The sequence below is a fragment of the Euleptes europaea genome, chromosome 11, assembly GCF_029931775.1.
Source record: "Euleptes europaea isolate rEulEur1 chromosome 11, rEulEur1.hap1, whole genome shotgun sequence".
Lineage (NCBI taxonomy): Eukaryota > Metazoa > Chordata > Lepidosauria > Squamata > Sphaerodactylidae > Euleptes > Euleptes europaea.
The window spans coordinates 8,761,890-8,777,154 of NC_079322.1; the positions used below are offsets into that span (position 1 = coordinate 8,761,890).

Consider the following 15,265-nt stretch of genomic DNA (forward strand, 5'->3'; position numbering starts at 1 on the left):
GGGCATCCTGTCAGTGAGGGAGGAGCAACTAGAGTGGGGGAGTGCTCCCTAACTAGTAGGTTACACACCTGCCCTTTAAAGAGTCACTGTTCTCAATTAGGAGGCCAGGTCTACCCCCACTGAAAATAATGGCTCTTTACAGGCAGTTGCACTGCTCAACGGCTGTGGACAGGGGCCCTTCCTTTCACTCCACTCTCGTTTTAATTCCACATGGGAAAGTCAGGAAGGGTGCGTTTAAAGTATTATTTAAATATCTGGAGTGCTGTTTTCATATTTCGGGAACGATGACAATACTTCCGATATTTACCAATAACAATAACCTGCCCTTCCCAACTTCCCGATATGGAAAAGGATCATTATGCTAGTTCACACCCCTATGGTGGTGGAGGAAAGTGCCATCAAGTTGTATCTGACTTATGCCCCCCGCCCCTGGTGAGGTTCTCAAGGCAAGAAACGAACAGAAGTGGTTTGCCACTGCCTGCCTCTGTGGTACAACCTTGTATTTCCTTGGTAGTCTCCCATCCAAGTACTAACTGGGGCTGACCTCGCTTAGCTTCCACGATCTGACGAGATCAGGATAGCCTGGGACATCCAGGTGAGGGCACCCCTAGTCTAGACAAAGGTTTATCACTTCAACTTGTGCTTGCAAGAACTACAGTATACCAAAAGAATGAAAGATCTTTGCACAGTCCCAGGGCAAGGATGCATAATTTGCAGCCCACCAGGCAGAGCACAGTCTTCTGGTTACATACTGTGAACTGTCACAACAGACTTCTATGGAAGGTAACTGAGGCTCTCAGGGGCTGTTATCGGACTTGGCTGGCTGCAGTTTATCACACTCAGTTAGAGTGCGGTAAATCAAAGGCCAAGGCAAAAGCATTGCATAAAGCACACCAGGCTCACACCTCCAAATCTGTTTCATAAAGCAGAAAGCCCTCCTTAGGCAGGGGAATTCCCTATTGCCCACGTGGGAACATCACAGAATTGGGAAAACTCAAGGGATGCTTCATATATGGAACAGATAAGAGGGAATTCTGGGCAATGCTACTTCTTGGCACAAGCACATAGGAGAGACAGACAACTTTAAAAACAATTTGATGTGCATATGTTGTAATTTTACAATAATTCATATGATGTTGAATAGCTACCTGTAAAATTATACATATAATCCTAGAGTGGCCCCTTAAATTTGAAAATATACTGCCCACTATTTTGCACAAGCATGATCAAATATGCAAATTATTTTACATGATGTCACATAAACTCATTTTATTTCTGTGTACTAAACAAAAAAATTATCAATTTATGATTGAAAATTTACCACGTCGTTATTCATTCACCTTGAATTCCGTTACCGACTTGTATTCATTGGCCGCTATTTTATCTTTCATAGTGCCGAAGTCCATGGGATGCTTTATTATCATGGAATAGCCAGGAGCAATAGCATCCGTGACTGGGAAAGCAAAAAACCCATGAGGATCTTTCCTAAAAAAAGAAATAAAAACACAGGAATTAAATGTTTATCATTATGCTTGGGAACAATATTACTGGCTCCCCTTCCCCCCAAAAAGCCATTTTAGGTCAACTACAGGACATCATGTCATGTTTCAGCAAAAAAAAGAAAAAAAGAAAATTATTTATGAGTTCCACTTTTGGAGATAAATTCTTGTGTGTCAAGAACAGGCAGCTCTGAAAATTCAACTCTACCGTCACCCACCAATCTCTCTGTAGAATACCCAGCCTCACCTTTGTAACTGGCGAAGAAAATGTTCCAATAATTGCTGGATAGGTGTACTCTCATTTTCTGCTACAATCCAATACAAGGAAAAGCAGACAATTAATTATTTGACAGCTTTTGGGAACTTAACTCAGGTTCATACCTGCATGAACTGTTTCTCTGGAGATGCATGCGAATGTTTGTGGCTCTGCAAAGATCATTCAGTATACAAATCAGCATGCACGTTCCAGGAAGCAATTTTCCACCAGGCCAGATTGGCCAGGGATCCTGGAGGTCCCCCCCCATTTTCAGGGCATGGAGTAGGGGTCCCTGGGGGTGTGGGGGGGAGGTAGTTGTGAATTTCCTGCATTGTGCAGGGGGTTGGACTATATGACCCTTGTGGTCCCTTCCAACCCTATGATTCTATGATTCTGTTTACAACTCTGCCAGACCAGGTCCAACAGCAGTCCTCTGAGTGTGGTTTTGCCAGAAGGGCTGAAATCTCACAAAGCCACAAGCTGTTTCAAAGAGATTTGGATAGGGTGCGCGCTAGCAAAATCACTGTTTTAACTGTTTATCAGGAAGAGCACGTTCATCCTTCAATATCAAGAGTATTCTTACCAGAACAGAAAGTTGTTCCAGAAATATTGGAATGGTATTCCAGGTATTTAATCAAAATTTTCATCGAGCCCTTTCTGACTCTCCCACACAGAATTAAAATGGGGAGGGGTCAGGAGAAGGGTCCCCAGCTGATCGGGAGCACATGGGCCCTTTAAATTTTAAAGGGCCATTATATCCTATGGGGTAGACCTGGCCTTGGAACTCTGAAACTCATAATTTAAAGGGCCCAGGCGCCACCAATCAGCTGGAAAGAAATTGGTTGGTCTGATCTCTGAACTACAGAGCCCAGTTCTATCACCCACAGGAAATAAACAGCCCTTTTCGTGCAAAGAATCATAGAAACAAAGAGTTGGAAGAGACCTCCAGGGTCATCTAGTCCAACCCCCTGCATAATGCAGGAAATTCACAACTCCCACCCCCCCACACACACACACCCTCAGTGACCCCTGCTCCATGCCCATAAGATGGTGAAAAAGCCCTCCAGGATCCCTGACCAATCCGGCCTGGAGTAAAATTGCTTCCTGACCCCAAAGTGGCGATCTGCATTATCCTGGGCATGTAAGAAAAAGACACGAGAGCCAAGCACTGACACAGCCATTCCTGCCGTTATTCTCTATGGGTGGTACAATCCTCCGGATGACTTAGAGGAGCCCACCAGGTGCAGCTGCACCTCCCTTCCCATTTCCCTGCTGTTCTGCTGGGCAGGCTCTGCCTTCGAGGTGCTGGCCGGGAACACAGCCCCCGAACCCCCAAGCGGGGCCAGAAATAGCTTGAAGATCAGATATGGCGTAGGCTCTCACCCAACAGGTAAGTCCAGGACCAGACTAGACCTTTTCCTACCAGTGGCAGACTTGCCCTGCAGAGGAGGCCCAAGTCTACCAACCACTATTCAGAGCACGCCCCCCCCACACTCGCAGCGACTTTTAATTTTAAAGGGCCACTATTTTCAGTAGGGGTAAACCTGGCCTCCCATTTGAAAATAATGGTCTTTTAAAGAGCAGGTGTGTCACTGACTAGCTGGGGAGTGCTCCCTCCTCCCAAAAAGTGTCTGGCTGTCCTTGGCCAGGGCCTTTGTGGCGTCATGGAACTCCTTATCCAACGAGACTAGGGCCCTGCGGGATCTCAAACAATTCTGCAGGGCCTGTAAAACGGAGCTATTTTACCAGGCCTACGGTTGAGGACAGCTACGGTTTCCATCTGAGATGGACTTCCCTACCCTCCTCCCCACTGTATTCTATATCACGGTTGTAACTATATAGGGACCATGGCTGCTGGTAAGCCGCAGAGGTTTCTTCGTTTTTTGTTTCATGAGTGCCATTGCCTGTTTTATCCATTTTGATGTTTTCTGAGATTGCATTTTATGGTTTATTACAAGGATTTTATTGTGTTTAATTGATTTTATTGTGGGGATTGCATGTTGTGAGCCGCCCTGGGTCCGGCTTTGGCCAGGGAGTGAGGGTGCGGTATAAAACTAATAAATAACCACTTCTGCCTCCCCGACAGGATCCCCTATTCTGATATTATTGGGAGGGATAATATCGGAATCAGGTATTAGATAGTGCCACTCAAATTTCCAAAATACTGGGCATCTTATTGGGTTGGCAGCTGTGCCTGAAGGAGACAGAATCACAGAGGTGGCACAGCGGCTTGCATCTTGGATGCAGCAGAGCTTCTCCACATCTGCTTCTCCACATCTGTTTGAACTATTTGCTGAGAGCGCTAGACAAATTCACCATGATGTCGCCCAATGCCTTATGCAAGGTTCTCACATGTCATCAAACGTTTTCAAAAGAAGTTTTCAAGAAAAGGTTTACAGAAAGGATCAAGGATGGTTGAACAACATTTATGATGTCAAGGGGCCAAAACAAAAGACAGAAATTGTTCCAGTTTAAATATTTCCTGAAGAGGGACAAAGTACCTTGAACTTTTTATTTATGTATCTTAGAACTCTTATACTATAAAGAAACTACATAATGCAACAGAGAACTCACTATGTTCATTACTGGCCCTGTTTCTTGGCACAGTGACGTATTATGATTGGCCTTTCCGAAGATGGAAGGAGAACACTGATAGAAAATGAATATGTATTTCCATGCATGTGAAAAAATTGTATCACTAAGAATCGAAAGGGGCAGAGAATAAATGAGGATTTAAACGCTTTAATATGGCAAGAATGTTTTCCCATGGACATTATTTTTCTTTAATTTTAATTATATTTTATCTCATCTTAGGAGCATAGGGTGGTGTACATGTTACCCTCCCCCTTTTTATCCTCACAACAATCCTGCAAGGTAGATTAGGTTGAGAAAGAATGACTGTTTCAAGATTCACCTGATGAGTTTCAAGGCATCGGCATCGAACTTAGCACACATCTTGGGGCAAATCAATGTTCCGTTATAAATACACCTATTTTTAATTACTCACCAGGCTGTGTTCTACAGGCCCGGACAGGACGATCCGGAGGTGGGTCAACCTCTACTTTCTTCCCAGGATCAAAATCATCAGTCTCCCCCTCCGTGTCACACAGTTCCTTCTCTCTTTTTCTTTTCTTTTCTTCCTGATACCAAGAGGCAGAAATATGAAAACCAGTCAATAGCAGCTTGTACTGATAGACACACAAGACTGTATAGTCACATGAAATCTTCTTCAAAATTAGTAAGGACTTTATTAATATTAAAAGTTCAGGAAGAAATTTTTTTTTCCTCAATGGCTCTATTCCAATGCCACAGTAAACTCCGGCTTGTTTAAATTAGTAAGACTATTAACATAAGCCCTGATTAATCTACGAAACATATATAAGTGTTATGCACCAGGGGGGCTCAAACCCAGAAACTGGGGCCTTGCTCTGACAAGATATCTGACCTACTCACTTGCCAGAACCACAGGCCCAACCTCTTTTGCACCACAACACCTTTCTCAAAGTGGCCAGTTGAGGAACCACACCCTTTCTAGAAGGATCTAATGGTAGTTTCCGAGGTCAGCTTACTGAAGGGTCCAATGGATGCAAGTCCTGGAGGTATGAGGCTGCTCCCATCAGGCTAGGCCTGTCAGTTCGAGCAACATGTTGGTGATGTAAACACTGTCCACTTTCTGCAGGATCCTGACCACTGCCTGCGCCCAGTGCCCATCAAGATCCCACAGAGGTTTTCGGACGGTTCTAGTGAAAGCTGATCATCAACGACCTTCCCTTTCCCCCTTCTGTATAGTTGCTTCACTACATTTCCTTAACATTTTTTATTCTGAAAAAAGAATGAATAAAAGCTTAAGAAAGCCACGTTCATGGCCAGATCACTCAGTTGCTCTTTCCTGGGATATAAAGGTGGCTTTAAGTGGGAGTTCTCTTTGTGAGGAGAAAAGTATGGTCACAGGTCACTAGTCACAATTTCTGACTAGTAACTTCTACTGTGTACCTTGGCAAACTGAAAAAAGGCATGTGGTTAATAAGTGAGAGCTTTCGTCCTGCTCCCTTTTAAATAATAATTGCTATTAACAAACAAGGTGCAAAGTATGATTTAGAATCCCAGTTTAGCACCACCAACAAACCACAATTCGATGAGAACTCTGTAGATCTTGTGAGAAAACTGGAGTTTAATAAAACTGTGGCATATCATTAATTGCATTGCTTGAATGTACCCAGCGTGGGGGAAATGGATTCAAAATGCTAAAAATTAAAGGGCATTTTTACCTCAAACAAGACATTAAAAAAGTTTCTTAGATAACCACAGCTGTTCATAATGCAAAAATACAAATACCCAATTTTTATTAATGCAGCAAATCTGTATTGGAGTGTATCAGCCATGCCCCCTTATACAACAGATCTTTGCCACAAAAAATAAATCAGGGACAGAAGCTCTAACCTAATCTTATGCTTGACAACAACTGTCTTCATGTCCTGAATGTTTTGTGTGGAGGAACATTCTAGCATGTGAAGCTCGCCTCTCATCCTCTCGTCCCAGCAAGAAGTGGTACAGACCAGAATGAAGTTTACCAGTAAGAGCTAAGCCAAAGCATTTAGATGTAACTTTTTAAAAAGTTCCCAGATGACGTTGTTGACAAGGGGAAAAAGCGGATCTGAAAAATATGCATGTCTCAGCAAAACAAAAAACAGAATTCATAGCTTGAACAAAACACTGGAGGAGAGCAGGATTATTAGAAACTAGAAAATATCTTAAGCATTAATGTTCTGTACAGAATCTAGGGACAAAAATCATCTGGGATACCATAGCAATTAAGTTCCACTGAACTCCTTGGATGTCAGTATACATAAGAGCACAGCCGCTTATATGCACGTTTGCTCAGATTAAGCCTTGCTGGGTTCCATAGTACGGTCCTAGGTAAGACTGCAGCTGTAGGTCACTCTTTGGCTTAGAATACACAACCATCTGTCATTTTTACCGGATGGAGTAAGGAACAAGCAACGAACAAATGTACTTACAGATCCTTTTTAAAAGGCAAGCTAAAAAGTTTAGTTTGCAACACTACCAATATGGTATGTAAAGTACAAAAGGAGATCTTTCCCAGTGAAGGTTGGAGTCTTAAATTACTATGGCTTAATATTGTCAGGCACAATAAGAACATAAAAAAGGCCATGCTGGATCAGACCAAGGTCCATCTAGTCCAGCAGTCTGTTCACACAGTAGCCAACCAAGTGCCTCTAGGAAGTCCACAAACAAGACAACTGCAGCAGCAGCACCCTGCCTGTGTTCCACAGCACCTAATATATTCGGCATGCTCCTCTGATCCTGGAGAGAATAGGTATGCATCATGACTAATATCCACTTTTACTAGTAGCCATAGATAGCCCTCTCCTCCAGGAACATGTCCACTCCATTCTCAGAGCCTTCCAAGTTGGCAGCCATCACCACATCCTGGCGCAGGGAGTTCCACAATTTAACTATGCATTGCGCGAAGAAATACTTCCTTTTATCTGTTTTGAATTACTCATCTTTCAGCTTCAGGAGATGACCCTGGGTTCTAGTATTATGAGAGAGGGAGAAAAGCTTCTCCCTGTCCACTCTCTCCATCCCATGCATAATTGTACAGACCTCTATAATGTCTTCCCTTAACCGCATTATTTCCAAGCTAAACAGCCCTAAGGTCTTTAACCGCTCTTCATAGGGCAGTTGCTCTAGCCCCCTGATCATTTTGGTTGCTCTTTTCTGCACCTTCGCAAGCTCTGCAATATCCACAATCAGTTCTACTAGTTTTACATGTCTCCCCACAAAAAGTTAAGCACAGACTACTAGAGAAAATACAAACAACGTACTGGCAAAAATTGGAACAATGTTTAGGCATTAAGGAATCTATCAGAGTGAAACTGCCATACCAACAGCATCTGGTTACCTCAGTATGAAAGAAAACTGATGGTAACGAGTAAAAACAGGGTGCCAGAGTGGTGGTGCCAGAGGGAAGTGCTGCCATGCCACAGCCAACTTATGGTGACCCTGTAGGGTTTTCAAAGCAAGAGAAGTTCAGAGGTGGGTGACCACAGCCTGCCTGTGCATAGCAGCCTGGACTTCCTTGGTGGTCTCTCATCCAAGTACTAACTGGGGCCGACCCTGCTTAGCTTCTGAAATCTGACAAGGCCAGGCTAGTCCCATCAGATTAGCAAGTGTTATCCGCCCTGAGCAGGCTATAAATGTGAAAAAACAAACAAACTGTCTGGGTCATCCCCATTATATCATTCCTTTCCAGGACTCTCAAGATTCTGCTACTCTGGAATTTAAACACAAAAGGCATTTGATGATAAACAACTTCCCTGTTGAAAGTTTGACCGACATCTTTGAAAAGATGCTAGCTACTATCATGAAACCATTTACCTTTCTTTTCCGCCTCTCCTCATCATCAAGATGCTTTTCTTTCTCTTTATCTGACTTCTTTTTCTTCTTCTTCTTCTTCTCCTTATGTCGCTCTCTCTCATGGTCCGATCTGTCATCGTAATAACTGGAATCGTGTCCCGATCCTGAAAGTTCGGTCACTTCACTGCCTCCGACTTTCAACACCAACTTCAATGGCTTTTCCAAGGGTTTATCCACATAATCTAAAAGTATAAAGTATATACATAAATAAAATATTTCCATCCCGTTTGCCAGCATCTGTTATTTAGCACAGTCAGTCTTCACTAATGCTGCTCCAAGGAACCCTATTCATAGATGATCTAAAGCAGGGGTCCCCAACCTTTTTGAGCCTGCAGGTACATTTGCCATTCTGCTACGGCATGGTGGGTACAGGAACAAAATGGCTGCCACAGGAGGCGGAGCCAGCCACAAAACGATTGCTGCAGATTAACACAGCGCAGATTCTTGTGTTGTGGTGGCAGCTGCTACAACAGCAACATTTTAAAAAATCGGCACAGCCAATCAAATCTCCAATAGTCAATCAAAAGCCTTGCTGGGCAAAAGCCCTATCTTGTCCTGCCCACTTCCTAAAAACACTTGGCGGGTGCCATGAAGCCCACGGGATGCATGAGCTAAAGACACATGACTTTGAGTTGTCGAAGCCCAGCCAGATTGTTTAGGCACAGAGCCTCTGACAAGGGCAGCACCCCCACTTACAGTAACTCATCAAGTTAATGGCAAACTGAAATAAATGCAACAGAAAAGAGGCTACAGTGACTAAAACTGTAGTCAAGCATCAAAGGTTTAGACATAGGGGGGTCCCTTATAAAAAGCTGCTTATTTCCGCCCCCTGGGGTAGGTCCCCTGAACCTTTGACAGCTATGTGACATCCAAAAATCAAAACCAATACAACAGGTTTTTTCCCCTCCACTCTCTGCATCTCCAGGATGGGAAATTTATCACATTCATATCATGATCTTCCTTCAGAGGAGCTCCAAATGCAAAGATTCATCCACTACACAAACAGTAGCTCCCAAAAGCTGAATCCTGTTGATTTTCTGCCTTTCATGCAGTTCTGTCAGGACCCACATTTTCCTTTGGACCACTTTACACAAAACTCTTCTGAGGCCTACATCCAAAACAATACATGTGAATGGGATGTAAGAGGTGCCTACAGAATCAAGTCACCCCTGAGAGGAGGGACTGGCAGAGGCCCAGGAGAGGAAAGCAGACCAGACCATTTGGACTCCCTATACAGGAAGAATGCAGGACAGAAAGCACCAAAGGGCAGAATCTTCCACTCCTTACAAACAATCCAGCTTTTCTCTACAGCCCCTTCTTCTGGGGTGGTTTTTGTGCAGATTTCAAGAATTGGGGAGGGCTGTGGCTCAGTGGTAGAGCATTTGCCTGGCATGCAAAAGGTTCCAGGTTCAATCCATAGTTGCTCACTGAGTTTGAATGAAGCAATTCTAAGTCCAGGTACAGGCACTTGTCACTTTCTTGAGAGAAATCTCTGCTAGGTCTTAGGCGCTCTATGGCTCGCTCTTTCATTCAATTTCTATACTGCCCTTCCAAAGCTCAGGGCAGTTTACAATACAATAAACATCACAACAATATAAATTAAAAACTAACACTTATTCCAACATTCTGTAGTAGAGCATCTGCTTGGCATGCAGAAGGTCCCAGTCTCAACCCCAAGCATCTCCAGTGGAAAGGACCAGGCAGTAGGTGATGTGAAAGTCCTCTGCCTGAGACCCTGAAGAGCTGCTGCCAGTCTAACTAGGCAAGTCTCTCCTATTCTATTCTCTCCAGGATCAGAGGAATATGCCTATTATTATTAAGTGCTGATAATCACCTTGAGGCCCCAAGCTGAGGTACTGAATAAATTAACTTTTCCATCTCTTCAGAGCTGCACAGTGAACAGAGTAGTAGAAATTATTCCCCCCCCCAACTAAATACAACCCTTTGAAGCATCAAAAGAAGCATTATATTTCAGTTAAAACGATCAATTGATGTCTGAGCAATGCTGAGCACAATTGGAATACTGTGTACAGTTCTGGTCACCACACCTAAAAAGGGATATTGCAGAATTTGAGAAGGTGCAGCAAAGAGCAACCAAAATGATCAGGGACTAGAGCAGCTGCCCTATGAGAAGCGGTTAAAGCGCTTAGGGCTGTTTAGCTTGGAAAGAAGGCGGTTAAGGGAAAGTCTATAAAATTATGCACGGTATGGAGAGAGTGGACAGGGAGAAGCTTCTCACTCTCTCTCATAACACTAGAATGCAGGGTCACCAGCTGAAGCTGGAGAGTGAGAGATTCAAAACAGATAAAAGGAAATATTTATTCACACAATGCATAGTTAAATTGTAGGACTCCCTGCCCCAGGATGTGATGATGGCTGCTAACCTGGAAGGCTTTAAGAGGGGAGTGGGTCTGGAGGAGAGGGGTATTCATGGCTACTAGTCAGAATCGATACTGGTCATGATGTATCCCTATTCTCTCCAGGATCAGAGGAGCAGGCCTATGATATTAGGTGCTGTGGAACACAGGCAGGATGGTGCTGCTGCCGTCTTCTTCATTGTGGGCTTCCTAGAGGCACCTGGTTGGCCCCTGTGTGAACAGACTGGTGGACTTGATGGGCCTGGGTCTGATCCAGCAGGGCCTTTCTTATGTCCTTAATACGGCCTTTGATCGACTAAGGGCCTGATTCAGTCTAAGGCAGCTTCACGCGGCTACTCAGCTGGAGCCCAGGTGGGCCAAAGCCTTCGGGGGCTGGGCGCCGGGGGCGAACGCAACACGCGGTCACCAGCACCCACCCCTGCCTTAGCCGCCACCGGGGGTGGGGGGTGGGCAGCAGCTTCGGCGTTTGCTCTGCGGCCGCCCTGGCAAGCGGTGGGGAGGGGGCTCCCTCCTCGCGAGAGCCAGCGCAGGCGAGGCAACGACGCGGGCGGGGTGGGAGGCCACGGCCACCGTCGCGGGAAGCGACGCCAAGGAAGGGGGGCCGCGGGGCCCGCGCGCGCTCGTGAGCGAAGGGGGCCTGCACGGGAGCGCGCGCCCCTCGCCCTTCCCTGGCGGCGGCCTCCCGTCAGTCAGTCAGTCAGTCAGTCCTCCCTCACTCCCTCACCGTCGTAGGCAGCGGCGCCGGTCCCGGCAGCGGCGACGGCCGGGGCGGGCGCGGACCTCCATTCCGCCTTCTCCGCCTTATGCTTCTTGTGCTTCTTCCCCATAATGATGACAGCCGGGCGGGGCAACAATGGCCGCGGCCGGACAAGGGCGTGACGGGACGGGAAGTGACGAGGAGGGCCGCTTCCGGGGGGTGGGCGGGGCCAGGCCCGGTTGGCTGAGGGCAGAAGCGCGCGCGGTTCGGTTGGTGGAGTCGCGGAGGGTAAGTCGGGGGGCGGCGGAGGGACCGGCCGGGAGTAGGACCCTTCCCCCCCACACACGCGCACCCTTCTCCTCCCCCCCTTCATTTTAACTTAGTCAGCGCGTTTTCTAGCTCGGCTTTCCTTCCAGAAGCCTTAGGGTTGCCAACCCCCGGGTGGGGCCTGGGGCTCTCCCGGAATGAAACGGATTTTCCAGACTATAGAGATCCGTTCCTCTGGAGAAGACGGATGCTTTGGAAGGTGGGGTCTGTGGCCTTGTACCCGCATGAGGCCTCTCCCCTGCCCAAACCCCGCCCACCCCAAGCTCCGCCCCCACCCACTCCCCAATTTCCAGGAATTTCCCGAGCTGGAGTTAGCAACCCTACTGCACTGCAATCCTGTAGGGGATGGATATATATATATGTGTGTGTGTGTGTGTGTGTGTGTGTGTGTGTGTGTGTGTGTATGTGTGTGTGTATATATGTGTGTGTGTGTGTATATGTGTGTGTGTGTGTATATATATGTGTGTGTGTGTGTATATATGTATATATATGTATGTATATATATGTATATGTGTGTGTATATGTGTGTGTGTGTGTATGTATGTGTGTGTATATATATATATATATATATACACACACACACACACACACACACATTTTATATGTACATATATATAGTGCCAGGGTAGGGTTGCCAGCCTCCAGGTAGGCCTGGAGATCTCCCAGAATTACAACTGATTTTCGGATGGCAGAGCTCCTTTTCCCTGGAGAAAATGGCTGCTTTGCAGAGTGTGCTTTAAGGCATTTAAGACCTGAGACTCCCGCAGTAGACAGTGTTGTGGTTGTGTCCCTCAGGCCCACGGTGTCTGTGGCTAAGAGCTCCTCACCTAGAGGTCATCCGTTTTAGACATCAAGCCCTAGGAATACAGTCTGTGCAGTGGCTTGACAGCAGGATGTGGGCGTGTAATGCTGGCCAGACCATGTGTTGCTTATGATAATTCTGCCTTTTGCCGCATTGTGACCTCACCATAGAGGTGGGGGCTGGTGCTGAAAAGGAGAGATGTCTGCAGGGTGCCTTTGGCTACATGCTTGAGTTAAGGCAGAAGTTGGTGGTTCATGCCACAAGTGAGTGAGCCTTGGGCACTACTTCTGGGGAGTGGCTGTGGCTCAGAGATAGAGCATCTGCTTGGCACGCAGAAGGTCCTGAGTTCAATCCCTGGCTTCTCTGGTTAAAAGGAACAGTTAAGGGGTGATGTGAAAGACCCCTGCCTGAGACTCTGGAGAGCCGCTGCCAGTCTGAGTAGACCATGCTGACTTTGACGGATCAAGGGTCTGATTCAGTATAAGGCAACTTCATGTGTTTTGAGGGTCAGTAAGAATAGTTTGTCTGTTCTTGAATTACCTTAGAGCCATTCTCGCGTTGCCTTTTATTTAAGAGATGTCTTTGATTTGATATTGCTGTTTTAGAACTGTACAAACTTGAATGCTTCTGCTAAGCTTGCTGTCCATAGCACGGAGTTACAGACGGCAAACCTGCACGCAGGTACAGGAAGAGAATGTCTGTTTCTAATTGTTAATGACGAATGTAATTTCTTTAGTATTCTTTTTACTCTGGTTTGGTTTTTGCTTGGTCAGTCACTTGATAACTGATTCTGTACATATAGAGTGATAAATGTAGCATTTTTACAACAGCAATGTCATTTCCCTGACATGAATATATGAAGGATATTTAATGAGAATGTATTAAGGATTTATTCATTAAGCTGGTAAAATAAAATACCTAATTAAAATCCTGGGTAAAAAGTTGTGTTTTGGCCAGGCACCTAAAAGAAAGTAAAGTAGGTGGCAGGCAAACCTCAAGGGGAGGGCATTCCAGAGGTGAGGTGCCACCACCAAAAATGCCCTGTCTGTAGTTACCACTTGCATCACCTCTGAAGGTGGGGGCGCAGAGAACAGGGCTGGGGAGGCAGATCTTAACTAGTGAGCTGGATCGTACAGGAGGAGACAGTCCTTCGGGTGCCCTGGCCCCAAGCCATTCAGGGCCTTAAAGGTGTAAGAAGCAGCACTTTGAATTGTGCTTGGAAACAGATGGGTAACTAGCCTTTCAGCACAGAGGAGCTGAAATCCTGGTAACCAAACTCTGACAAGCCAACTGAAGCTTCTGGACTGTTTTCAAAAGCAGAGTGCAATTTATACTTTTAAAAGTTCCATTTGCGTGCACTAACACCCCACCTATCAGGACTGCCATACCTGACTACTAATTTATTGACAGAATGAATTCTAGTCCCCTAATATTCTTTTTACATTTACTGGCACTGGAAGAATAGGAAACACACATTTAGCTCACTTAATTTATTTTTTCTCCCTCTGCAGAGGGCAAGAATACATGCCCCACTTGGCTATGTCCACTTTGTAAAAAAAAACTTGGCAGGCGCCAGGAAAGGGGTTGGCGGGTGCCATAGCATCCATGGGCACCATGTTGGAGACCCTTGATATATAGTAACATTCATAAAGGTAGGGAGAGGCAATATGTGGCTAGATCCTACGCATCTTTTCTCCAAAGTCCCCTTACTTCCAAGCAAGCATGCACAGGGTTGCTGCCTAACGTGGTTGAAGATTGACAGAACATTCCTATGAAAAAAAACTAAAGTATTTGTGACTTTATTTGGGGGGGAAAGATGAGTTGTGGGGGCGGATGATTGAAGTTTATAACACTATGAATGGCTGTACAGCGCAGGGTTTTTTTCTCCCATAAAATTTGGGACACCTACTCAAGTCGATTGACAGTAGGTTCAAGGAATGCAAGTGCAACTTTTCACAGTACACAATTAATTTATTGATTACTTAGATGTTGGTGTCACCATTGTTTTGGATGACTTTTTAAAAGAATTGAACACATTTGGGGAGAGGAAGTATTTCTAGACCTATTAACTGTGGCACTTAAATGGAGTTTTCATATTTAGAGGGAATATAGTAACGTGTACCAGATGTTGGGGACAAAATAGGAGATGACTCTCCCTCTGTGACCTGTTTCTAGTGGTGCATGGGTCATTGGTTGATGGAAATCTGAACTTGACAGAACCGTAGTCTTATCAATTCTTATTTTTACTTCTATTGAGACTTTGAGCTACAACACTCCAGGTGAGGAACAACAAGTTTTGTGAGTCTTCCTTTGACCTACTTATCTCTTCGTTCTTAGAAATCTGGATGCTCTGAGGAATAATTCAAGGTCATAATCTGAATTTGCTGGACATTTCTGATTCAAAATGTCAGTTGCACTCCAATCTCATCTTGAAATGATGGCTTAATTTTGAATATTGGGAAACTTTCCTGTTGTCCTTTGGAGCCAGGAAGTTAGTGCTTTCAGTGTGGCAGCCATGGAAGATGAGGCGAAGGACAAAAGCGCTATGGACAGCTGGAGCCCTTCTGACTCGGGTTTGGAAGGTGATTTTTGAGGCAGCCATGATGGGAAAGCTCCATACTTAGCTGGGCACAAGAATTTTATTTTATTTATTAAATTTATACCTGCCCTTTCCCATCCCAAGATGGGCTCAGGGCGGCTTCCAATAATACATGCTATACAATATATGTTAAAACATAAATTAAAATGCAAATTTACAACCCATCCGGTACAGATTAATCTCGATGGGTAGCCGTGTTAGTCAATCAGTCAGAAAAGAACAAGAGTCGAGTAGCACCTGAAAGACTAACCAAATTTCTGGTGGGG

At 45.3% G+C, this 15,265-nt stretch overlaps 1 protein-coding gene across 1 annotated transcript in view; it reads right to left on the minus strand.

Annotated features, from left to right (window-relative positions):
- BRD9 (bromodomain containing 9) overlaps positions 1-11,444 on the minus strand; it is a 35,364-nt gene extending 23,920 nt beyond the window's left edge. The window contains exons 1-5 of the mRNA XM_056857727.1: positions 11,299-11,444; positions 8,158-8,378; positions 4,763-4,895; positions 1,747-1,807; positions 1,341-1,485 (exon numbers count right to left, since the gene is read on the minus strand). Coding sequence (XP_056713705.1) covers positions 1,341-1,485; positions 1,747-1,807; positions 4,763-4,895; positions 8,158-8,378; positions 11,299-11,401 — 663 coding nt within the window. The 5' untranslated portion in view covers positions 11,402-11,444. The remainder of the gene's footprint in view (positions 1-1,340; positions 1,486-1,746; positions 1,808-4,762; positions 4,896-8,157; positions 8,379-11,298) is intronic.
- Positions 11,445-15,265: the final 3,821 nt, after the last annotated feature.